At 42.2% G+C, this 25,831-nt stretch overlaps 1 protein-coding gene and 1 non-coding gene across 2 annotated transcripts in view; both read right to left on the bottom strand.

Annotated features, from left to right (window-relative positions):
* Nucleotides 1–253: 253 nt before the first annotated feature.
* Nucleotides 254–25,831, bottom strand: part of LOC145401901 (TBC1 domain family member 31) — a 92,997-nt gene continuing 67,419 nt past the window's right edge. The window contains exons 13-16 of the mRNA XM_080274007.1: nt 17,670–17,810; nt 11,387–11,587; nt 7,754–7,868; nt 254–595 (exon numbers count right to left, since the gene is read on the bottom strand). Coding sequence (XP_080130133.1) covers nt 477–595; nt 7,754–7,868; nt 11,387–11,587; nt 17,670–17,810 — 576 coding nt within the window. The 3' untranslated portion in view covers nt 254–476. The remainder of the gene's footprint in view (nt 596–7,753; nt 7,869–11,386; nt 11,588–17,669; nt 17,811–25,831) is intronic.
* On the bottom strand, nt 14,198–14,316 carry LOC145402512 (5S ribosomal RNA). The gene has a single exon (XR_013897806.1). It is a non-coding gene; the product is annotated as a 5S ribosomal RNA (ribosomal RNA).

Raw genomic sequence — 25,831 nt, 5'->3', positions numbered from 1 at the left:
CACATGGCCAAACTCCCTCTGCCTTGACAGTACTGCCAGTAGACCTAGGTATCATCACTTTTGTTTTGTCTGCATTTACTCTCAAACCATTGTGCCCCATTCCTTCTCTCCATTTCCTAAATCTTTCCTCAGCCTCTCTTTCATTTTCTGCAATCAACAGCAAGTCAACTGCATACAACATCTCACTTGGCAGTCCATTTCTGAAGTCACATGAAAGTGCTTCAAATACCATGACAAACAATACAGGGCTCAAGACTGACCCCTGTTGCATGCAAACATTCACAGAAAACTCGTCACTCAAATTTCCTATCACCCCCACGTGGGTGTGAATACCCACATACAAAGCCATAACCACTCCCCTAAGCTGAATAAAAGTGTCAAGGAGATGAAAATATCAAAAGGTCATTGTACAGATGGGCTTAAGTAAGAACTGCCCATATTCACTATTTTATGGACTGAATTTACATCCAGCACTATCAGGTGTGTTTTCCATTGGATCTCATGGCAGCAGCCAGATGGCGTTTGCGGAGGTTGATGATACTACCGAGACACTCCTCCTCCTGTTGGTGAAGTTCAGCATGACCCACCACGTACACTGCAAGTAAACAACACCTGGAGATCATTACCACTGTTGTCATCGTCGTCATCATCATCACCACCACTGTCATCATTATTATAATTGACATCATCATCTCTCTATCTATCTATAGCCAGATACCTTAAACCTGCATATATCTATCTATCCATTTATCTATAGCCAGTTACCTTAATTGTGAAGAGGTATCAATATCATTACAGTAGTAGCCTGCCATCATCAAAATCATTATCATCATCATCTACAGTATTTACTGAATGTATAATCACATGCCTTAATCCTAGAGGGACTAGCCACGAACATATCACCTCCACATCTCCCTGACCTCCATCATCACACCACTCTCGCCTTTTCCACCTCATCCTAGGCCTCTCCCTTCTCTATCCATCCACCTCATTCAGGTAGACTCTCTTGGTTAATCTGTCATTCTTCATTTGGACTTTATCCAAACTCATTTTATTAATATTTTAATGGGGTTATAAAGTAGGTTGGGTTGTCACCATCACATATGACTTAAGTTTGTAGTTGCTTGAGGTCAGAGTGGATTAAGGGAAGCAGTTTAGATTATGGTAACCCTATCACAGCCTGGATATCATCAGATGAATAAAATCAACAGTTTGAATAAATACCAATGTGTTTGTACATACAGTATAACAATAATAAAAAAAAATCATCATCATCCTGCCTCATTTTCCCACCTGCAGGTGGCATAAGGTAGGGTCTCAAAAGCAAGGAAAAGAAAAGAAAAGAGGAGAAAAATAGTGCTGGGGCCTGAGACTAGGCTAATGTAAACCAGTACATATCAAGGTAGATGACCAGTCTAGTTCCTTTTGGAATTACATGATTGATAAACTTTCAGTCACATCTTGGGGACTGAACCTATGCAAGGCAATTATTCTGACAGGCATTCTAACCACTAGACCAAGGGCAGGCAACCTCTGGCCCGCAAGCCAGATCCGGTCCACGTAGGTCTAGCGTCCGGCCTGCCAATCTGCTCGGCATGAGCATAGCAATCTGGCCCGCGAAACCTCAGCCAAAACAAATTAAATTCTGACAAATAGCATCTGCAGCTGGCAGATGCTCTTTAGCAACTTGGTGCTCCCCTCACCCAGCACGATACAATCTTTCCACCATCCTGCCAGATGCCAGTGTCCGTAGGACTTCCGCATTGAAAGGAGGTATGTATCACTCTTTAGGCGGGTACACACTTGTTGCATATCCATGTATGAATGTAGCTCATAGATATTTTGAGATCTGAACCAGCGAGCTCAAACACGTTCCACCCCTTCAAGTGTGGAAGTCTATATCCTGATACTGATTAATTTGCATGTTTTCCAATAAAATTCTTGTACAGTATATAGTCACTTTTGTGTTCTCATTTGTTACTCTGGCCAGCGGGCTGCTCCCAAAAGTCTCATCTGGCCATCGCTCTGAAAAGGTTGTCCACCCCTGCACTAGACCAACAGATATCCACAGAGGTAAAATCGTTCACTGAGGTGTTTTTTTTTAACCCTTAGACTGCCAGAATGCCCCCAAGATGAACAGCATCATTTGATGTTAGTTTTGTTTTGTTTATAAAGGCTCCAACATGCTTGCATGCATCAACCTTGGTCACCTATTGAGGGCTCTCCATGCTGCTCAATCTCTGGCAGCCTCTCTGTTCAGTCCCTTATCCCAAGGTCATATTGTATGACCTCGTCCCAGGTCTTTTTCACTCTTCCTCTCGCAACCAAACCCCCAACGTTCACACTTTTCACTTTCTGCACCCAATTGTTACAAACAAAATGTTAGATTGTATCTAAAGTAATGAAAGTGTTTATCATGATGCCTTTTCACCTGGTGATTGCAAAGCTTTTCTTCAGCAGAATATTATATACTATCTTGTGCTGCCTGGAACAGAATACTAATGAAAGTCCATAAAAGCAACAAGACTTAGTTCATCTCCCTTCCAACCAAGTCTCCCTCCAATAAAACACACAAACACTCACATACATATGCACACATACAATCATGCCTGCATGTACATGCATGAATGTGTCCACACACACACACACACACACACACACACACACACACACACACAAAAGATATTGTAACTAAATGTAAAAAAAGAGCAAAAACTATTTTATAGGTTTGTAAATGGTAATATGAAAGTTAAGGACAGTATAATACGATTAAGAGATGGAGATGAAACTTATGAAAGAGATGAAGAATTGTGCGAAATAATGAACAACAAGCTGCAGTCAGTCTGCGTCGGAAGAAGAATTTAGAGAACCTGAAATGGAACCCAGGATGATGGGATTGGCAGAAATTACAGTTGACATGAATGAGGTGCTACAGCTGATGAGGGATTTGGATGTGAGAAAAGCAATGGGATCAGATGGTGTGGCTGGATGAATTCTGAAGGAATGTGCAGACCAGTTAGTGTGGCCTGTTTATGTCATCATCAAGACCTCGTTGGAAAATGGACAGTTACCTAAATATTGGAAAAGTGCAAGTATTATGCCAATCTTCAAGGGAGAAGATGGGAAGATCCACTCAATTACAGACCTGTATCACTTACTAGTATTGTTTGTAAAATCTGAGAAAAATATTAGAAAAAGATGGATGAAGCATTTAGAAGAAAATGAAGTGATAACATCAAGACAATTTGGTTTTGGGGAAGGAACATCTACAGTAGGGTAATAGATGTCATACAAGAGAGAGAGGGATGGGCAGATTGTGTCTATCTTGATCTCAAGAAAGCATTTGACAGGGTGCCCTATTGGAGACTGCTGTGGAAGTTGAAGACCTCTGGAGAGGTGCATAGGACACCATTAATGTGGATGGGAGATTATTTGATAGGAAGGCAGATAAGAACAGTTATAAGAGACATGGTTTCACAGTGGAGAAATGTGACTAGTGGAGTACCCCAGGGCTCTGTCTTAGTCCCAATAATGTTTCTGATATACAGTATGTAAATGATTTGCCAGAGGGTTTGCATAGTTACATGAGTATGTTTGCAGATGATGCTAAAATCATGAAACATATTACATGTATTGATAGTTGTAAAAAACTGCAAGAAGACTTGGACAAACTCCACAGCTGGAACCAGACTTGGAAAATGGATTTTAATGCCAAGAAGTGTCATGTATTAGAAATGGGAATGAGTGAAAAAAGACTGCAATGGACATTTAAAATGGGCAATGAGGTAATTAGTAAAAGAAAAGATGAGAAAGACTTAGGTGTGATTATTCAGGATGACTGTCACCAGAAAAGGATATAAACAAAATCACTGGAGGAACTTATGGATTACTGACCAAAATGAGAGTGGCTTTTAACCCGCCACGTGCTGGCCACTTCAAGCCCTAAGTGTCACCCCTGTGCCGGCCAATTTTTTATTATTATTTTTTGGCTAAAATGATCGATTTTGATGTGAAAAAAATGAATATGACCATAAAAAACTCACCAGAGGCTCGAAGTGCATTTTTCATAGTCCCTCTGGCCGCCCGCAGGTGTGAGCGAGTGTTGAATCCCCAGCGGCGGTGAGAAAACCCATTTTCTATGCAAGGTAAACTCAGGTATTCTCGCCAACGTGACTCAGGGAAGGTATAGGGATGGTCTTAACACTTTTCTGTCCACTTCATACCCACAAAAAAAAAAAAAAAAAAAAAAAAAAAAAAAAATCATAAAGAAATCATGTTTTTTTGGGGAAAAAAATCACTTGCCCATGTAGCACTATACTGTACGTATCACTGTGAATGCACTGTCTTACAGTTACGAGAAAATATGCATAACTTGACTTCACAATGTACAGCCCTTTCACTTACAGTAAATTATTTACATGCCTTCAGTATACACACACATTACCAGAGTATTTTTGATCATCTCCTGTGAATACATCGTCTAACACTTACAAGAACATGCGTAAAACTTTACGCCACAACGTTCAGTCCTTACACTTACGAGAAAATATTTACATTAACATGTCATCACTGTATGCAGTACTTATAACACTTTCTGAGCGTCTTTTTTCGTATTTACAACACTTTTTGAGTGTCTTTTTATCACTCGTCATTACCATACTATTGTTTCTCAATAGTTAGCGAGAGTGTGATACTCCTCGAAGCATGGGTATACGCACAGTCCTACATCACACCCTGCATAAGCGTTTTTTTTCGTATTTACAACACTTTTTGAGTGTCTTTTTATCACTCATCATTACCATACTATTGTTTCTCAATAGTTAGCGAGAGTGTGATACTCCTCGAAGCATGGGTATACGCACAGTCCTACATCACACCCTGCATACATATACCTTGAGTCCTTCTGCTGAGTACGTGGCCTTACAGTGCTGTTTGCACACACGTGACACCTCCGCTGGGGATTTTGACGTGTTCCACTTGGAGGGACAATTATAGGGAAGTGTCTAGAGGTGAGGCGGAGAGGTGCGGTAGCGGTGTGGCGGTGGCAAGCAGTACTTCTATCTTCCCCATATTCTCACACTATTTCCCGCACCAGCTCGGGAATATAGCCCTCGAAGATCTCTTGGATGCCAGTGGTATGTGCGTGGAGATAGTGAGCGATGAGGACGGTGATGTCCAGGAGATGGAAGAATAATTTTTTATACTACTTCATTGTGGGCCTGGCACAGTCAATGCTGGAAATCATGGCGTCTGATTGATCCACCTGTCGCATATTCACATTGTACACCAAGACAGGTTCTGGTTTCCAGACGTGGCGCCGCCCTTCTGCCCTGTAATCTACACTGTCTGTGCGGTGTACAAGGGGCTGATGAACAGATGAGAGGAGGAATACTTTGCGGTTGTGGTGCCATGCTGTTGCGAGGATAATATGTGATTTGTAAAAAACAACCTCATTTTTCTGAAACTTCCTCCCCACCTTCACCATGTGCCGACGGTTCTTCTTTACAGTACCGCACAGACCAGTTTCCTGCAGGTGAAGGTACCTGGCAAGAAGGAGGCTTGTGTACCAATTATCAAGGTATAAGACATGCCCACGATGAGGGTATTCCTCGATCATCGTTTTTACCACAGCCCCTGAGAATCCACACTTCTATCTTCTGTGATGTCTGTCTGAACACCTGTGTACAGGACTATGTCCTGCACATACCCAGTCTTACAGTCGCACATCACGAAGATTTTGAAGCCAAACCTGTGTCTTTTGCTGGGGATATACTGTACTGACGAAAAGCAATATTACCTCTCCATAGCACCAGACTCTCGTTTATGACGAGGTCTCGGTATGGAGAGAAGGAGGTACGGAATTTCTCTCGAAGGTGATCGAAAACCAGACATATCCTCCTCATCCTGTCTGTGTTGTTTGCGTTAGCAGAGTCAAGGGTGTAAAAAAAATGAAGGCAGCTCAGGATGTACTGAAAACGATTCCTTCCCATCACCTTGCCAAAAAATGGTGTCACCATTACTGGATCCACAGTCCAATACGAGGAAAGCTGATTTTTTCTCAATATCCCCATCAAAAGCACAAGTGTTAGGAACACATACATTTCACCCAGGGTCACATCAGGTTCAAATAATCGGCTGTGTCGTGTCTGTGTTGTTCCCCCATGTTCAAATGCAGCAAAGGTGTTGGTCAGGGCCACAATCTTCAAAACAAACTCCACAGGAAAGTAGTTCCTGAAAAAGTCAAGCCTACTGGAGGTATGGTGAAGTTCAGGGACACTACACCTGGCTTCATTTTCGTGGATGAATGGGAGAATGTGGGGGACAAAGTCACTACCGTCCTCCCACTCCCACGTCGTTTCCTCATCATCATCATTACCTCCATGTTCCTCGGGCTGTGGGGAAGCATGGGGAAGTGTGGGGAATGGGGGAAGAGTTTCATGTGAGGTGCTGGGTGTGGGGAAGACGGGAAGACTTTGTCCTGAGGTGCTGGGCTGAGCTGGGTCACGTGGAGGCAAGGAAGAGTGCGGGCGAGATGAATCACTCTCCCCCAACAATGGAACTTTCCCAAATCTTCCACGTTTCCTCCTCACACTTTCCTCCCCACGTGGTGAAATCCTTTGCCTCCCCAACCACCCCTCAACTGCAGGACTACCTTCCTCCTCCCTTTCCTCCTCATTGCCGTGACGTGCAGGTGGCCTCCTACCACGTGTTGCCCTAGTGTAGGCCACATACCTGGAATTTCTAGGTGAGGGAATTTCGTCATCATTACTACTTTCCCCCTCAGGATGGATGTAGTTCTTATCATGCACGTCATCATCCTCCAGATCACTTTCCCCAGTGTAGAGAACCCTCAGGAGGTCCTGAATCTCCTCGTCAGAGAGACTGCGGCGAGACTCACCACACTGTATGACTGACACAAGCAGAGTGAGGCAGAGCGAGCATGAGGCAGGAGCGTGTGGGTGTATGGGCCAGGCCGCCTGAGGGCAGTTAGAGGAAGGGTTGCCCTACAAGCACACCAATTTTTGTGCACCTAGCTTGAAAATTGCGGTCACAATGAGTTTTTGAAATCAAGACCATTTTAAAATGGCACTGGCACTGAGCACGCAATTACGTCAGACCGTTTTAAAATGGCACTGGCATGGGGCCGGTTAATTATATGGATGAGGAAATGCTGCGTGAGTTGACAGTGACCCTGATAAGACCAAGACTAGAGTATGTTGCTGTGGTATGGTCACCTCATTTGAAGAAGCATACTGATAAACTACAGAGGGTTCGACGGATGGCAATGAGGATGATACCATGCATAAAGGAATTCACCCACGAGGAGAGGCCGTAAAAACTGAAGTTACCAACAGTGCACAAGAGAAGGGAAAGAGGTGACTTGATCACAATATTTAGAAATGTAAGAGAATTGGAAAGGGTGGACAGAAAGGATCTTTTTGTGTTGGATGATGGAAGAACAAGAGGTCATGAATTCAAGTTGAGGAAAAGTAGATGTCTTAATGATCTTAAAAGGTTCAATTTCTCGAACAGAAGCATAAGTATTTGGAATGACTTAGACGAAGAGGTGGTGCAGACAAATAACATTCATGTGTTTAAAACTAGACTAGATAAATGTAGATATGGAAACAGGACAGAATGAGCTTAGCTCAATTCCTGTATACTGTACTACAAATAGGCACACACACACACACACACACACACACACACACACACACACACACACACACACACACACACACCTCATTCTTACCCATCTCTTCTTGTTGCTGTTGCTCCTCTCGTTGGTGTTCTGCACTATTTTTGTTACCGACACCAGACTCTGTTCTTGGAGTAGAATCATGTAATCTGCTCTCCAGGTCCTCAGTCTGTGGAAGGAGATGGGACACCAAAAAAAAATCTGGTGCAGGAAATACTGGATGATTAACATACTTGGGCTAGTATGACTTACTTTCAGCTGAACAAAATAAATTGGCATTAGCCAGAAATGATTACAAGAGTTGTCCCAACCATGAGAAAATCAAAAACAGAAGGGAATGCTTATATGGGCTTGTATATAGTTTTTACTCCACTCTTACATGGGAAAGAGAGAGGTCAGGATGATTGTGATATATTAATTTTTACCGAGAAGGAAGTACTGTAATATGGGACTGTCTGTTACTATTCCTGTATTATCCATCATCATTCTAACCTTATTCCCCACTAATATAATGGGTTGGGTAGGATCTAGAAACGTTTTCGTTTTAATTTTTTGTAGGCTCCAACATGCTTGCATGCGTCGGCCTTGGTCACCTAATGGTGGCTTTCCATGCTGCACGATCTATGGTAGCTTCCCTGTTCAGTCCCTTAACCCTGAGGTCACACTTAATGACCTCGTCCCACGTCTTTCTAGGTCTACCCCTCACGACTCCACCCCCAATACTAACACTTCTCACCTTCTGCACCCAATTATCATCCCCCATCCTCTCCACATGCCCAAACCATCTCAATCTACCTCTCATCACAACACCAATACACTCCAGTCCCATCCTACTTCTCAACTCTTACATTGTAAACCCAGCCCCCCCAGGCCTTGCATGCAAGGACGCACTGCACATCTACCTAATCATTGTCATTTCTGTACGTCTGAGCCTAAGAATATCCTCTTCCTTTACTGCCCAGGTCTGACTACCATACAGCATCACACTCCTAACTCATGCTGCATACAAAGACCCCTTAGCACGTAGGGAGAGTCCTCTCAATGTCAGGAGAGGCAACAGCTCCCTAAACTTCTTCCAACCACTTCTCAACCTAGCCACAGAGCTAGCTTCATCCCCACCTCCAGCACATAACATGTCTCCCAAATAAAAAGACTCTTCCACACACTCAAGAGACTCACCAGCAAGTTCAATCCTTTCATGCCTGACAATCTCCACCTGCTCTTCCCGACACGCCGTACACATAAAATCAGCATTATCTCGCAGTCTACTTCTGATACCACTACATCTCTTGTGCACCCATTTATCACAAACACTGCACAAGATGGAATTACTTCCCATGCCCTTGTGGCTAACTGCACATGGCCACTCTCCCTCTTCTTTGACTGTACCGCCACCAACCCTAGATATCATCACTTTTGTTTTATCTGCATTTACCTTTAAGCCCTTGAACCCCATACCATTTCTATACTTCCTAAATCTTTCTTCCATCTCCCTTTCATTCTCTGCAATGAACACCAAATCATCAGCATACAGCATCTCCCACGGGAGTCCATTTCTGAAGTCATGTGAGAGGGCTTCAAGTACCACGAAAAACAATCTGGGACTCAAAACTGACCCCTGATGCACACCAACATTCACAGATAAGTCATCACTCAAATCACCTTTCACTCTTACCTGGGTGCGAGCACCCACATACATGGCCATAACCACAATAACCAGCCACTCCTCCAAGCCAAGCTTACTCATTGCCCACTTCACCACCTTTCTAGGGACTCTGTCAAAGGCCTTTTCCAAACCAACAAAAACAAAATACAGATCCCTTTTCTTCCCAATATATTTTTCCTGAAGCTGTCGAACAATGAATATGGCATCAGTGCTCCCTCTGCCCTGGCATAAACCCAAACTGCATCTCATCAATATTCACTCTTTCTCAAATCATACCTTCTAGAACTCTCTCCATTACCTTCATTATCTGATCTAAAAGCTTTATACATCTAAAATTTCCTCTTCCCAGGGCATCTCCTTTCCCTTTGTACACATTTACAATTACACTCTTCAACCAATCATCTGGGACAACATACTCATATATAATCATATTTATCAGATCAGTGACTAACCTCGCCCCTATATCTCCTGAGGCCTTCAACATTTCGGCAGTCAACCTAGACACACCTGCTGCCTTCCCCACCTGCATCCTGCCTATTGCCTCACTTTCAGTAAAGTGTCAATCAATGGCCAAGGGCCAAACACTGGATCTGCCGGCTCCAAACCTTCCCTATCCCAGTCAAACTTCTCATTCAACAACCAGCTACAATGCTCTCTCCATGCATCTTTAATATCGCCACTGTTCACCACTACCCTTCCTTCATCATTCTTCACACACTGCTCACCTATAATATCCCGATTATCCCTTTTCATCTCATTTGCCACCTTAAATATCAAAATATCATATTTTTCCATTCCCCATGATTTAGGTTATCAAGTAAAAGTCTCTGTGATTCAGACTTCGCCCTGTATACCTCTCTTCTAGTCCTACGCTTGGCAGCCAAGTATTCCTCTTTGTTACCACCATTCTTCCATTCCAGGAAAAGCCTTCTTTTCTCCTCAAATGCAGCCTCTACACCCTCATCCCACCACCAAGTTACGTTATGTCTTGGTGGGCCTCTTGTCCAACCACATATTACATCAGTAACTCTCTAGAGATTGTTCTTAAGGGCTCTGTACTGTTCATTAATGCCTCTGTCTACGGCTCCCTGTTCAGCCACCACTCTCCTCATCTCGCTATAGAAGGTATCCCTTACTGCTTGGTTTTCCAGCTTCCATATTTTACTCCTAGGTACGTAAGTCCTCTTTTTCATCAATCATTCTTTAAGCACCATATCACAAATCAATACAGTAGTTTGTGCTGCTGCAAACACTCCTCGTTTCCTATAACTTTAACATCCCTCACTAACCTACTATCAGCCCTCCTGACCAGAAAATAATCTATCTGACTCTCATTTTCCCCAGACTCGTATGTAATTAACCTACTCTCTCTTTTCCTAAAATGTATGTTGCACACAATCATGTTCACTGCCTCCCTAAATTCGAGTATCCTTTTCCCAGGAAACAGGAAAAGGAAAACACAAATGGAAAACTATCAACGGAGTGCCCATGTGATGGACCATACTTGCACTCAATCATCATTCAAGTTTTAAATTTCCGACATGTGCAAGAAAGGCTTCATTTTTGCACCTCACAAGTGTTTACAATTTTTCATAGCTAAGTATATACTGTACCTAATATGAAAAAAAAAAAAAAAAAAACATAGTGCTAATGGCGATGAATTAAGGGTTGTATTATATATGGCTTTGGAGACATTATGACACCACTTCCACAACTTATATATTTCTAGTATCAATATAGTTTGCCTAAGCAATGTACTACAGGACAGAAAAGTGTAATGTATCATATCTTATTGTTTATAAAGGCTCCAACACACTTACATGCATCAGCCTTGGTCACCTAATGACAGCTTTCCATGCTGCTTGATCTCTGGCAGCCTCCCTATTCAGTCCTTTTTCTCTGAGGTCACACTCTGTGACCCTGTCCCACATAACAGGCAAAATAAATGACCATGGAAGAAGTAAATATATCCAGACTGACTTCAAATACAGCCCTACGTACTGTGCTGCATCCATCCTCACCTCCTCCTGCATTACATCCCTGGGCCCAATGGTGAAGAGGGGCAGATCGGCAGTGGGGAGGGGGGTGAAGCTTCCAAAAATCTGCCTGAGGGGTGGCATACTATCCCCTTCACTTCCTCCATCACCACCACCCTTGTGGAGGTCGTATGCTGTACTGATTATCTGATTTACAGGTACCCATGCCTCTTGCCGGTAATACATCTGGGAATATAATACCGGTATATAGTCAATCCTCATTTACAGTTGATTCACTTAAAGATGTTTCAGTATTAAGCTGTTAATGAATTAATACTGCACTGCTCTTCACTAAAAGTTGTTCAAGATGCATTTTCATCACCATTTTCATAACCTTATTTTAGTTCCTTCACTACTTGATGTTTCCCTATGACTGAATCAAACTGTCGCACAATACGATATCACCATATTGAATGTGTGTGTGTGTGTGTGTTTTTTTTTTTTTTTTTTTTTTTTTTTTTAATGTGAGGAAGAAGGAACCAAAGGCCATGAGCCTGCAGTAACAGTTCCCTCCAAGAGAAAAACAAAATACAATAGAGAGCCAAATTCAGGATTCGATCATTTTGAGATGCCTGGACACACTGCGTTTGAAAGACTGAAGATCATAGGCAGCAGGAAATACAGACAGAGGGAGACAGTTCCAGAGCTGACCTGTTGCATAAATGAAAGACTGGGAGTAACGGTTAATTCTTGCATTAGAGAGTTGGACAGAAAAGGGATGAGAGTTTGCTGCCAGACGGGTGCTACGCGCCCGTCGTAGAGGTGGAGGAATGCAAGCAGACAGTTCAGAGGAGCAGTGACCATTAAAGTAGCGATGGAAAAGAGATAAAGATGCAACAGTGCGGCGAAAAGACAGAGACTGAAGGGAGTCAGTAAGAGGAGGAGAGTTAATGAGACGAAAAGCCTTTGACTCCACCCTATTGAGAAGAGCTGTATGTGGGGAGCCTCCCCACACGAGAATTGTACTCCACACAGGGGCGGATAAAACCCCTGTATAGAGTCAACAATTGTGCAGGGGTAAAGAAAGAACGGAGTCGGCTTAGCACACCCAATCTCTTGGAAGTAGATTTTACAAGAGATGTAATATGATCTTTCCAAGATAAGTCCCGAGTAAATGAAACCCCAAGCATGTTCAAGGATGATGCAGGATCAAGCTGAATATTATTAAACATTAGTGGGTATACCTGTGGAAGATTTTGTCGGGTTGATAGGTGTATGAACTGAGTCTTAGATGCATTAAAAACAACCATATTATTTTTACCCCAATCAGAGATACAAGCCAAGTCAGACATTAGGTGTGCCATAGCCTCATCCCTTGTTTGTTGAAGTAACTGTTGAGATGGGCGTTGCGGGAACCGAATGGAAAGGTGAAGGGTGGAGTCATCAGCGTATGAGTGGATAGGGTTAGATGTACAGCTTAGAATATCATTGATGAATAAAAGAAAGAGAGTTGGTGATAGAGCAGAGCCCTGAGGAACACCACTGTTGATAGATCTAGGAGAAGAACGATGGCCGTCTACAACAGCGGCTATAGAACGACCAGAAAGGAAGCTAGCGATGAAGGCACAGATAGAAGGATAGAAACCGTAGGAGGGCAGTTTGGAAATTAAAGATTTATGCCAGACTCGATCGAAAGCCTTTGAGATGTCAAGTGCAATGGCAAAGCTTTCGCCAAAGTCCCGAAAGGAGGATGACCAGGAGTCTGAAAGGTAGGTGAGAAGATCACCAGTGGAGCGTCCTTGACGGAACCCATACTGACGATCGGAAAGAAGGTTGTGATAGGAAAGATGCCTTAAAATTTTTCTATTGTGAATTGACTCGAAAACTTTTGAAATACAGGACGTTAAAGCAATTGGACGATAGTTGGAGGGTTGGGAGTGGTCACCCTTCTTTGGGACTGGCTGAATGAGAGCAAACTTCCAGCAAGAAGGAAAGGTACAAGTTGACAGACAAAGGCGAAAGAGTTTGCCTAGGCAGGGTGTAAGCATAGAAGCACAGTTCTTGACTACATTCTACCATTCTTAAAACAATACATACATACTGCAATACAGTGCACTCAGTCTTTACAGTATGAGTTTAGATGATTTAAGGATGCTGGAAAAGTACAGTACAAGGTTTTTCAAAAGTCGGAATACAGCACTTAGGAAAGGAGAGGGTAACGGCAGCTAGTCTTACAACACCCAGGAACATCTGCACATAGGCATTGCCAATGATGATGGCCATATCAAACATGGGTAATGACAATTCCCCTGTATCATTATGTAATACAGCATTTCCGTAGGTAACCTGGTATTTAAATCACCCTATAAAATATTTGAATACTAGGAAGTTTGAATGAAATGGTCTTAATCCTTATAGTAAACTCCTAAGTACACTATCAGATTCCTGAGATATGGCATGCACCAATAACAGCATACACTACATGAGTACAGTAAAACCTCACAATAACAGACTAATTGGGGCCCAAGCCATTAAAAAAAAAAAAAAAAAAAAAAAAAAAACTGATAAAAGCAACATCCGGCCTTCCCTCTGCTAACCCGGACTTTTTCCAATACAGGTATATCAGACATCAGTCTGGATCGCACCAATGGTTTTTAAACTGTTTTCACTACCACTGCAGTACTGTACTGTATTATACATTCACTACAATAATCAAATGGTACAAAATATATATATCATCATTCATTCATTCATTGCCAGACGCCATGTATCCCAGACAGGATGGCCAAGGGCTTAGAGTTAATTGTTTTACAGGGAGGGGCACTAATCCTCCACCAACCCCACTTGACGTAGGGATGCCAACAGCATCTGGTGTTCCCAGGCGGTCACCCATCCAAGTACTAACCAGACCCAACGTTGCTTAACTTCGCTGATCGAACGGGAAGCGGTGTACTCAACGTGGTATGGCCGTTATATACAGTATAATAATACTGTACTGCACACTGATAAACATGTCATTTATTTACCTTATTGTGGTGCATATAGCTGAAGTGGTCAGGCAGTCTGGATTGTTTCTGGCTATATTGGACTTTTTTCGATATACTGTATAAAAATTTAGTCTGGTAGCTCCTCGATTCTGATAAAAGCAAATTCCAGTCTACTAAAGTCCGTTATATTGAGGTCTTACTGTATATGTAATTTTTAGCAATCTGAAATATGGAATCTGAAATGGCAAAAAAGTGACCTGATCAGAGAGCTTATTACTACAGTATACCACTCCTTACCTTATGAATCTGGTGATACAACTATATTCTACTGGCTCATTCTTGTTGCTATCAGATAATGTTATTCAATTTAGTAGGGATCTCTAGTAGTGAATGGATTAATGAAGGATATAGCTAACCTCTTCAGTTCATAAAGTCTACCTTAGGCTGGATAAAATTGTCTGGAAGTAGTGAAAATATTAAATCCCTTGCCTTTGTGTGTCATTTATAATTACTTTTACAAATGGGATTATGGTGTCTGGCAATAGATAGATAGATAGATAGATAGACAATGGCATTTTTTTTTTTTTTTTTTTTTTTAATATATATATAAGCAATGATGGAGGTATAGATGCCAATATCTGGCCCTTTCAGCTCAAAAATTTCCCCTTTAATTGAATAAAACTGTTAGGTGGCCACAAGAATGAAATGAAGTATACATCATCAGACTGAAGTCAATAAAGGTATGTCATGAGGTTGATAGGGTGATGTGACTGCACTGTATATATCTGCCACACTACCACTGTGGAATTAAGGGATTCATCTTGACACTGCCAACCACTATGGAGACAGGTGCTGTAAGTTGACTATTAATAAAATATTGTATCCTAAAAACTTTCCCAACAAACAGACCCCTGGTGGTCTAATGAGCTAAGACACTCCAAATGGATATGACCCATAAGGGTTTAAGTTCATGGGATGGATGGGGTTAATTGTTCATTTAGTTACATTCAAAGGCAAATGATTATTACTCCCACCTTAAATGTCTGGACTAAACTGCCTAGTCCCTTGACTTTCATGCACTTGATGGGGTAAAAAGGACTGGATGATAGATGGAATACTGGATGCGTGAAACTCTCACTAAATTTTCTTAAATGGTGAAGCAATAATGTGCATTTGGGCAAGCAATAGGTCAACTCTGGAAATGTCTTTCTTTGTTTGTATTTCCTTCTGCCTATGACCTCTAAATTTTTAAATGCAATGTGTTCAGGCATCTCAAAATGAACTGATCTTGAATTTGTCTCTCTCTCTCTCTCTTTTTCTTTCCTTAGATGGAACAATCTTGCAGGCTACTAGTCTTTGGTTCCTTCTTCCTTGCATAAAAAACAAACAGAATGTGCCATCACAGGCCCTGCTCAGCCTGAAACATTTAAAACCATCACAATAGTCACCATTCAGTTTTTAGTAGTCTACCTTTAAATACATGATCAAACACCCCACCACCACCTCTTATGTCCTTCCCTGTGTGTTGTTAACTCTGTTTTACTGTCTTTCTCTCCTCCCTTATGATGTGCTTTCCCCCCTTCCCCCCCAAAGTAACTGCTGACTTTCTATGTACTGCAGTTCTCTAGGTCCTCCTCTTTTGCACTTTCTCTTTCCTTGTTTTTGGACCCTTTCTCACCTCATCCTTAGGTGGGAAAAAAGGTCAGGATGATGATGGTGATGATGACTGGAAGATGAGAAAGGGTTACTGCTGAGTAAGGACAGAAATGCCTGGAGATGCATTTGTTAAGATAATCAGGATGATGAATCAAGCAACAGGCAGATATTTAATTAACCTACTGTTTGACCTTTTACTTACTGCTTAATTCCATGGTTTCCTGTAAACATTTAGTGGTAACCATATAATCAGATCATGGCATGAAGTGGGGCCTACAGTGATGCCCCTGTTGGTTGGGTGGACATGCAAATGTGGCATCCAACCAGGAACCAAACATTCACACCTCCCAGCACCTTGCTGTAGCAAGGAGCTATCACCTGCAAGGGAACATTCCACTGCACAGGATTGCCCTGCAGGGGCGGCTGCTTGCCTGGGGTTGATGGGTCTGTTTGGCCAGACATACTGGGGCTGATCAACAATAACAACATAAAGTTGCAAAAATAAAATGCCTTTTAGCATCTCTGTAAAAACTATTTCATATATGGTGGTACTGTAGTAACTTTAACACAAGGAAATGAAAATAGCCACCACTCCATCCACCCATCATGCATTCCTTTATTATCCCATTATGAGCATATGGGCCCAGGCTTAAGCTATTCATCCCAGAAACTGAAGGAGGGTGTGACCAGCCATTTAACCATTAGTAGCATTACATGAACAATAAACCTCAAATACTCCTTGGATTTAAACACTTATGGGCTACATCAAGTTGCAATGTCTTAACCAACTAGACCACCTGGCATTTAGCTGCTGGCTACATGGTTATCAGCCAATGCAGCAAATAGTTTCTCAGGTTACAGGCAACTATCTGGCTTATCACTCGGTGCAAAGGCATCTGAGGGTTGCACTTGGCTAAATGAATGGGTGGTGGATGCCTCAACTTACCATACATAATCTTTAACCTCTTGAAGGTGGCCATCAACCTTCCTTGCTACAGTACCAACACAAACTGCAACTCATAAGCAATCCACTATGTCCATATTTCAATGCAGCCCCCACACCACAACACTCACCTCATACATCACACTATCACAACACATACAATTCTTCAACATAACCTCAACAAAAGATCTCTGGTAATGACTGGTTGACATGGTCAGTTTCCTGTGGTTCACTGATTTATGTCTAGAGGAGCCTGGAATTGCAACAGTATCAACCTCTTGAATTTACTGATGTATTTTATATGCTATCTTCAGACTATTTTTTCAACTTTGGAGATATTTTTTAGACTGAAGAGGTTAGGTACAGCCTTCATTAACATCTTCGGCACAAAAAGTCCTCTCTGTGCTGAATAATATAGTATAATCCAAAAACAGCAAGAATACATGCATACATACATCACCTAATCCTGTGTTGCTCATGAGGAGTGTAGGAGCCCAGAGCTAGGCAAGTTGGTTCTGACATTTAAGATGAGAGTGACCAGCCTCACACACCCCTGCATGGCATTACATGTGCAATAAACCCCAACCACCCCTTAGGTATAAACCTACAAAGGCTCAATCTAGTTGGAGTGCCTTCATTACCCACTAAACCACCAGGTATCATAGTTTGGTTATATGGTTAATATGTCATTAGTCAAAAGGTTAATATAAGGAAAAACAAAAAGGAGAAATCACTGTCTCACCTTGATTTCTGCAGCCTCAGAGCAGGAAAGGAGAGTGTGTCGAGCTCTGAGGGTGAATGCTGCAGCCACGCATGGTAGGAAGGAGGGTGGGTTGGACAGTATGTGATCCCACAGCGTCAGCCAAGCACTCTCAGATAATACCTGGTGAAGAGAGACATGCCAACTGTACAGATGAAAGCAGTAATTGATATCTGCTGGAAGGCCAAAGCTATGGGCCATGATGTCTTCTCTCTTCAAATGTCTGCCCCATCATCTCACTGTACACTCATTCTCACTCTTCTATCTATCTATTGCCAGATGCCTCAATCCCGTTCAGGGTGGCCACAAACAAATCGCCTCCACGTCGCCCTGTCCCCCGCCATTTCACTGCCTCGCTCCCAACTCACCCCCCCCTCTCTCATATACCTCTCCACCCCATCCCTCCATCTCATCCTCGGCCTCCCCCTCCCTCTTCCCCCCTCCACCTCACTCACATACACTCTCTTCATCAGTCTTTCACCCTCCATCCTCTCCACATGGCCAAACCACCTCAGTGTATTCCTCCTAACGCTTCCTATCACATCCACATCCACACCACAATGCTTCTTTATATTCTCATTTGTCAGCCCGTCTCTCCATGTGACTCCACAGGCTCCTCTTAAATAACTCATTTCCACTGCTCTCACTCTTGACTTGTGTCCTTCCAGCAACGTCCAAGCTTCACTTCCATACGTTAGAGTTGGTATCACAATACTGTCATGTAGTAACTTTTTCACTTCCATGCTCACTTCCCTGTTTCTTATCACTGCTTTCAAGGAACCAGCAACCTTTCTACCCTGCTGTACCCTTTCAAGCACTTCACCCTCCAAACCTCCATCCTTACTCATCACACTACCCAAGTACTTAAACGTACGCACATTTTCCAATTCTTCACCATCCAACCTCGCTGTACATTCACTGACTTCACCTCTCTCAAAAACCATCACTTTACTCTTCCCTACATTCACCTTTAGATTATGTTTTTTACACACTCTCCCAAACTCATCCACCAAGCCTTGCAGCTCTCCTTCGTCTTCACTCAACAACACAGTATCATCTGCAAACAACAGTACAGGGAGTTTCCAAACACTACCCTCTCTCACCATGGCCACTCCAACATCCACTACCCTACCTTGTACCTCTTTTATTACCCCATCCAAGTACAGATTGAACAACCATGGAGACATGACACATCCCTGTTTCAACCCAACCTTCAAAGAGAAAAATTCACTCAGTTCGCCATCCACACGCACTGCAGCCTTAGCACCATCATACATACTCTTCACAGCATTCAACAACTTCCCATCTACTCCATATATTCTTAATACTTTCCACAATCCTTGTCTATCCACCCTGTCATATGCTTTCTCCAAATCCATGAAAGCCGCATACAACTTCTTTCCCTTCTCTAGAAACTTTTCCACTAAAGATCTACGAATGAATATCTGATCTACACAACCTCTTCCCTTCCTAAAGCCTCCCTGTTCTTCTGCAACTAATTCCTCTGTTCTTTCTCTAACTGTGTGAATAAGTATCCTACCATACACTTTTCCTATTATACTAAGAAGACAGATGCCCCTATGATTACCACACACTTCTTTTTCCCCTTTTCCTTTGTACAAGGGAATAATTATACCTGACTTCCAATCCGCCGGGACTCTACCTTCCTCCTTGTTTATATTTTACTGTTTGAGTATAATTATGAACCATTCACTGGCTGTGGCTTTGTCTGCTTGGGGAATATCAATTATTACTTTCAAGTGTAGATGGGAGAAGTGGTGGTCAACTGGTTGGAGGTCATCTACTGTTCAATAGGATGTGAGTTTGATCCTAGACTGTGGCATGAAATTATTCAATTACAGTACTGAATTTTGCTACAATGGACTTTGCTGATTTTTCCCAGTATGCACAAACATGTCATACAAACAACCAAACTGTGCTAATACCACAACAGAACTAAATGACGCAGCTCCACCATATATCTAATATAGATGATAAGTATTAGAGATGCAGTGATGTCAAGACATGTATCAAGTCTATGCCCATAGTTGAGAGAGAGAGAGAGAGAGAGAGAGAGAGAGAGAGAGAGAGAGAGAGAGAGAGAGAGAGAGAGAGAGAGAGAGAGAGAGAGAGAGAGAATACCATAATAATCTATCTATTGCTAGACGCCATAATCCCATAAGGGGTGGCTGTTTGACTCTGAGTTACTTGTTTTACAGGGAGGGACAATAATCCTTCACCAACCCCCTTGTTAATACGTAGGGAAAATGTATGGGTTGGTTATGTAGATACTACCCAGCGTTGTAAATGGTTTCCTGGCTTACAGGAAACCATTAACCCTATCCTGTGAAGGGAGGAGCGTAAATTCTGGCTGTGTGTGTAACTCTCGCTCGAGAGCTTTCAGAACAGTCGTGTAGAGATATTTTACTTCTAACGCTAGTAGGAAAGTCACTATTCATCACAGAAAGGCCACTTTGGTCTCATTTTGAAGATGAAGAGTTTTGCTCTGTCGTACATTGTCCAAAAAGACAATATATACAAAATAAAATGCAAAAAAAGTGAGTAGAAGTTAGCTGACATGCTAAAGTTTTTTACTGTCCTTTAAAAAAATATTCACCAAAAAAAAAAAAGCTATTCAAGAAGTAATAATATTTTTTGCTTCAATACGTAGCAGAATAAATTTCCTTTCTAATAATGCTTTATTTGTTGTATTTTCTTAAATAATAACGTCGCATATATATGCGAGAAAAAAGAGCATAAGTGTTCAGCGGGCAGTCAAGAGGTGTACATCCAACTTGTGAGGAACCTCACACCACACAGAGCCAAGCAAACCAAGTGAGCATGCATGCACCAGCTGTGGCAGGCTTAGCTCTGCCCACTTTTGCCCATCATCCAACAAAAATGATGACTCCCTAAATATTTCTTTAGAGATTGCATCGGATGATAGGCAAAGTCGTCATACTGACGTCAGAGGTTGACAAACGCATGACGACCATGTCGTCATTGGTAAGTCTAAGGGTTAAGCTTGTCACTCAATGTAAAGCCACCTGAAAAGGAAAGAGGAGTACTAAAAGGTGACAAGAAAGATGAGAGAAATAGGAAGAGAGGAGGGCTGGTGGAGGATTAGTGCCCCTCCCTGTAAAAAACAGTTAACTCTAAGCCCTTGGCCACCCCGTTTGGGATACATGGCATCTGGCAATGAATGAATGAATGAATGAAGGAGGGCAAACAGAGAAAAAGAATGATACAGGTGAAGGAGGACGTAGTGAGTGGATGATGGTCTCCACCGCTGTAATAATAATAATAAAATAGTAATAACTTAGAAGTTGGTGGGGGCACTCACCATCCATTCACTCAATGTAGTGCTGCTCTCAGGTGCCTGCCCTTTCCTCTCTTCCTTCCTTCTTTCCATCCTTCCACTGCTTTCTTTCCTTCATCTTTCCTCTTCTTTCTGTCTATAGGTGCCTCTACACCGAGTGACAGGCCAAATGGTTTCCTGTACACCCGGAAACCATTTATTATGTTGGGTAGTAACTATAAAGCCAAATTATGGCGCACAGTGGTTTAGTGGGCAATTAAGGTGCTCCAATCACATTGAGCCAACGCAGGTTTATATCCAAGGGGTGGAATGGGGTTTATTGATCAGGAAATGTCACTCAAGGATAAGTGAGGCTGGTCACTCTCTCCTTAAATGTCAGGACCAACTTGCCTAGCCCCGGGCTCTTAAGCTCCTCATGGGGCAACATAGAAAATGGATGGATGAATAATAATCTCGCAGTGTCTCGGATTATTTAGCAGTTGCTCACAAAATTGCCGCAAAATGTTCTGGTATACTCGTTTGTCTGTGTGTGTGTGTTTGTGTGTGTGTATGAGAGGCCAGGATACTGCATTGCAGAACACTGAAGAGCAGTTAATCAGCCCATTCCTTTGCTGGTAGTACCTGGTATTACAAAAAGACAGTAATACTGTACTCCTTTATGCAGCACTGTACATTATTCCTAGTTATCTATCTATCCATTGCCAGATGCCTAAATCCTGTAAGGGGTGGCCAAGAACAAATCACCTCCATGTTGCCCTGTCCCCTGCCATTTCACTGCCCTATCCCCATCTCACACCCCCCACTCTCATATACCTCTGCACTCCATCCCACCATCTCATCCTCAGCCTCCACCTTCCTCTTCCCCCCCCCCCTCCACCTCAATCACATACACTGTTCTCATTAGTCTCTTTCTCCCCATCTTCTCCACATGGCCAAACCACTTCAGTGTATTTCTCCTAATGCTTTCTATCACATCCACACCGTAATGCTCCTTCACTTCCTCATTTGTCAGCCTGTCCCTCCATGTAACTCCACATGCTCCTCTCAAATAGCTTATTTCCACTGTTCTCACTCTTAACTTGTGTCCTTATAACAAGGTCCAAGCTTCACTTCCATATGTTAGAGTTGGTATCACAACACAGTACAGGTACTATCATGCAGTGTCGTTTTTACTTCTTACTGTGGAAATTTAATGCAATAAACATCCTTATTTCTGTACAGCACACCCTCCTTTTATGATGAGCATGAATTTGAGAAAATCCATTGCAAAACAATTATAGCATATCAAGTAAGTTATAACGTGGATTCAGCAGGACTGGGTTACGTTTTTGGCCAAGGGTCATTCACCCATGAAAGTTAAAAGTAAAAAAACGTTTCCAACTTGTTTAAGCTGGTAGTTACTTAACTTCACTGTAATTCAGTTGTGGCTTACCACCAAAAGTAAGTTTTAAAAACAAGTTTCCAACACACCTATGCTGGTAATTTCACTTCAGGTGCTGATTTAACTTTTGAACTTCAATACCACACTACAGTCCTGTTCCATCGCTGACACTAATACATCTAATAGTGAAGAGCTCAGAGGCCATCTTGGAACAAACAAATGATTGTAGGCTTGCATATCGGTCATCGTATAAGCAGAAATGCTACTGTATAAAAAAAAAAAAAATGGTCCAAACTTCTTGGATGTATAAGTGATTCATCACATACCTGTTCATTGCATAATGAGTGTCTGATGTACTAACAGAGCCAAAACCTATATGAACAAGTAGAATATAATGCAGTACTAGCATCCTAAACCCCTCAAAACTGGCTAAATAGTCCCCAAAATTATCTTCACCTACAAAATCACAATAAAAAATGTCGTTTAGTTTTGTTTTGTTTATAATGGCTCCAACACGCTTGCACGCATCAGCCTTGGTCACCTAAGGGAGGTTCTCCATGCTGCTCGATCTCTGGCAGCCCCCCTATTCAGTCCCTTATCCCTGAGGTCACCGTCCCAAGTCTTTTTCGATCTGTCTCTCACATCCCTGCCCTCAATGTTCACACTTCTTACAATCTGCACCCAGTTGTCATCCCTCATCCTCTCCACATGTCCAAACCATTTCAATCTACCTCTCCTCATCACAACACCAATACATTTCAGTCCCATCCTTTATCTTAACCCCTATAGTACTACATCAGACGATTGTTGGTTTCTGAACTTGGTAACTGAAGTCCTGAGTCCGACGATCGTAGAAAGGTTACAAAAAACTGCAGTCTTGCGGCCCTGCCTTGTTTATGATGTAAATGGCACCTAGGCAATGGGAACTAAGAGATCAGGTGGTGGGGAGCATGCTCCGGTCCCCTCCCCTAGTGTGGGAAGGGACCCCACCCACGCCATCTCTCCATCTCCTTATGCCCCATTGAATCCTGCCCTCTGTGTTTCCTCCCACTCAAACTACCCCTCATACCCCCTTCAGACCATACTGGCTGCGTGCATCAGGCATATTCCCTCCCTTTCCCCCACTCCTGATGCCCCCCCACTCTCCCTCCCCCTCCCTAATGACATTTCATTTTCTCTCATAGCAAGAGGTAACCTTTTTTAATTTTGACGGTTGACAGTGTGGTAACCACTACACATATGTGAATGAAATACTGTATACATTTTCTGATGTGTAAAATCATGCTCTTCAAATCAATAACACTAAAATTTACTTTGGTGCATTTTTTTTCTCTCAATACACGAGTATCAATTTTTATTTTTGATGTTCTTTGACGGTTGATAATGCGGTAACCATCAGACATACGAGAGTGAAATATATATTTTCTGGTGTGTAAAATCATGTTCTTGAAATCTATAAGACCAAAATTTACCTTGGTGAAAGCTGAAAAATCAGACTCTTTTTGCAGTTCCGGGGGTAGGCAGGTTGATGATTTGCAGTCTTTGGAGGTTAATTCTTCCATTGTAAACCTAGCCCCCTCAGGCCTTGCATTCAAGGATGCACTGCACATCCACCTAATCATTGTCATTTCTATATGTTTAAGCCTGCAAATATCCTCTTCCTTTACTGCCCAGGTCTCACTACCATACAACATTACACTCCTAACACATGCCACAAACAAAGATCCCTTAGCATGAAGGGAGAGCCCTCTCAATGTCAGGAGAGGCAACAGCTCCCTGAAATTCTTCCAATGACTCCTCACTCTAGCCACAGAGCTAGTTCTAGCCCCACCTCCAGCACATAACATGTCTCCCAAGTAACAAAACTCTTCCACACTCAAGAGACTCACAAGCAAGATCTACCCTATCACACCTGACACTCTCCACATGCTCTCCCCGACACATCGCATATATGAAATCAGTATTATCACGCAGTCTACAGTAACTCTACATCTCTTCTGCGTCCACTTATCACAATCACTGCATGAGATGGAATTACTTCCGACACCCTTGTGGCAAACCATACATGGCCACTCTCCCTCTTCTTTGACAGTAATGCCACCAACCCTCGATATATAAAATATGAATAAACTTATATAATTACATCTCCTCCCTGTCCTCCACTTTAATGTCAACAAAGGGCAATTGTCATGGATAATGATGTGATTTGGATAATGCACACACAGATTCTAGGAAGTTTACTGTACATTAAGACTGAGAGCTTCTTTCAGAGCTGAATAATGGCAGTAAGAATGGAATACAGTACAGTATTAAAAATTTCTACTTTAATGAAGGAATTAATGTTATACTAGTATGTTAGATAAATATGCTGTAGTATACATTATAGTAAAAAAAAAAAAAAAAAAAAAAAAAAGTTCACCACTATTTAAAACCCTATTTCCCACATTCACATACAATGGGTAGATCCTGAGCACAACCCTAGCCTCACTAGGGACATTTATCAGAGCTAAATGAAGACCCAGCTACAATCTGTTTAGGTACATGAATCAGAGGACAAATGCAGTCCCAGCTACAATTTCTTTACTGATACGAATAAAAGGAAGAACGATGCTCCAGGTACAGTCATGGACATAAGTTCACCAAATATTTCACCATTTCTACATCTCACTCCCCTCTGATGGCTAACTTTTTTGAGCTGAGAGCAAAGTCAGTCTTTTGCCCACATTTCATTTGTGCTGACATGATGTGTCTCACAGGAGGGTGACTGACATGCCTAGGGAAGTGACTAATATGCCCTTAATGTGAAGTAAAAACAGTGGAATAGCAGGGATATTTTTACTTCTGACTGTAACACCACTTTAAGGATATGAATCAAAGGAAAATGAAACTCCAAGCCCTATGTACAGCTGCTTCAGGGACATGACTCTGAAGAAAAATGGAACCTCAGGTACAATCTCCCCTCCTCCTGTATTGCTGGATGTATGAACAGTCTTGCAATGAAAATATGGGTGATAGGATCACTAAATCCCTATGCCACTACAAAAAAATAATAAGAAAAAGAATTATTTTATCTCTCTTGTGTGAGAAAAGTAATTAAAAACTCTACATGGTACCTGGACTTACTGTACCGTACCTAGGACATGGTGGGGTGAAAGGGAAGTAACTAGGAAATTTAAAAAAAAAATGCATTAAACACACACACACACACACACACACACACAATACATGTATATATATATATATATATATATATATATATATATATATATATAGTATGAGAGAGAAGTGGAGGAACGGTTGGGCAAATATGAATTGGAGCAGATGGGGGATGTGGAAGTTGTGTGCAGGATATTCACAGAAGAAATATGTGCAGCATGTGATGTGGTGTGTGGGATGAAGAGAAGACGGAGGGGTGTGCAAGGAACAGCGTGGTGGAATGAAGAG

Source organism: Coenobita brevimanus, chromosome 57, assembly GCF_032717465.1.
Source record: "Coenobita brevimanus isolate Jiangsu-jjx chromosome 57, ASM3271746v2, whole genome shotgun sequence".
NCBI lineage: Eukaryota > Metazoa > Arthropoda > Malacostraca > Decapoda > Coenobitidae > Coenobita > Coenobita brevimanus.
The sequence above is the reverse complement of the archived record's forward strand: the minus strand, read 5'-3'. Positions and strand labels throughout refer to the sequence as shown.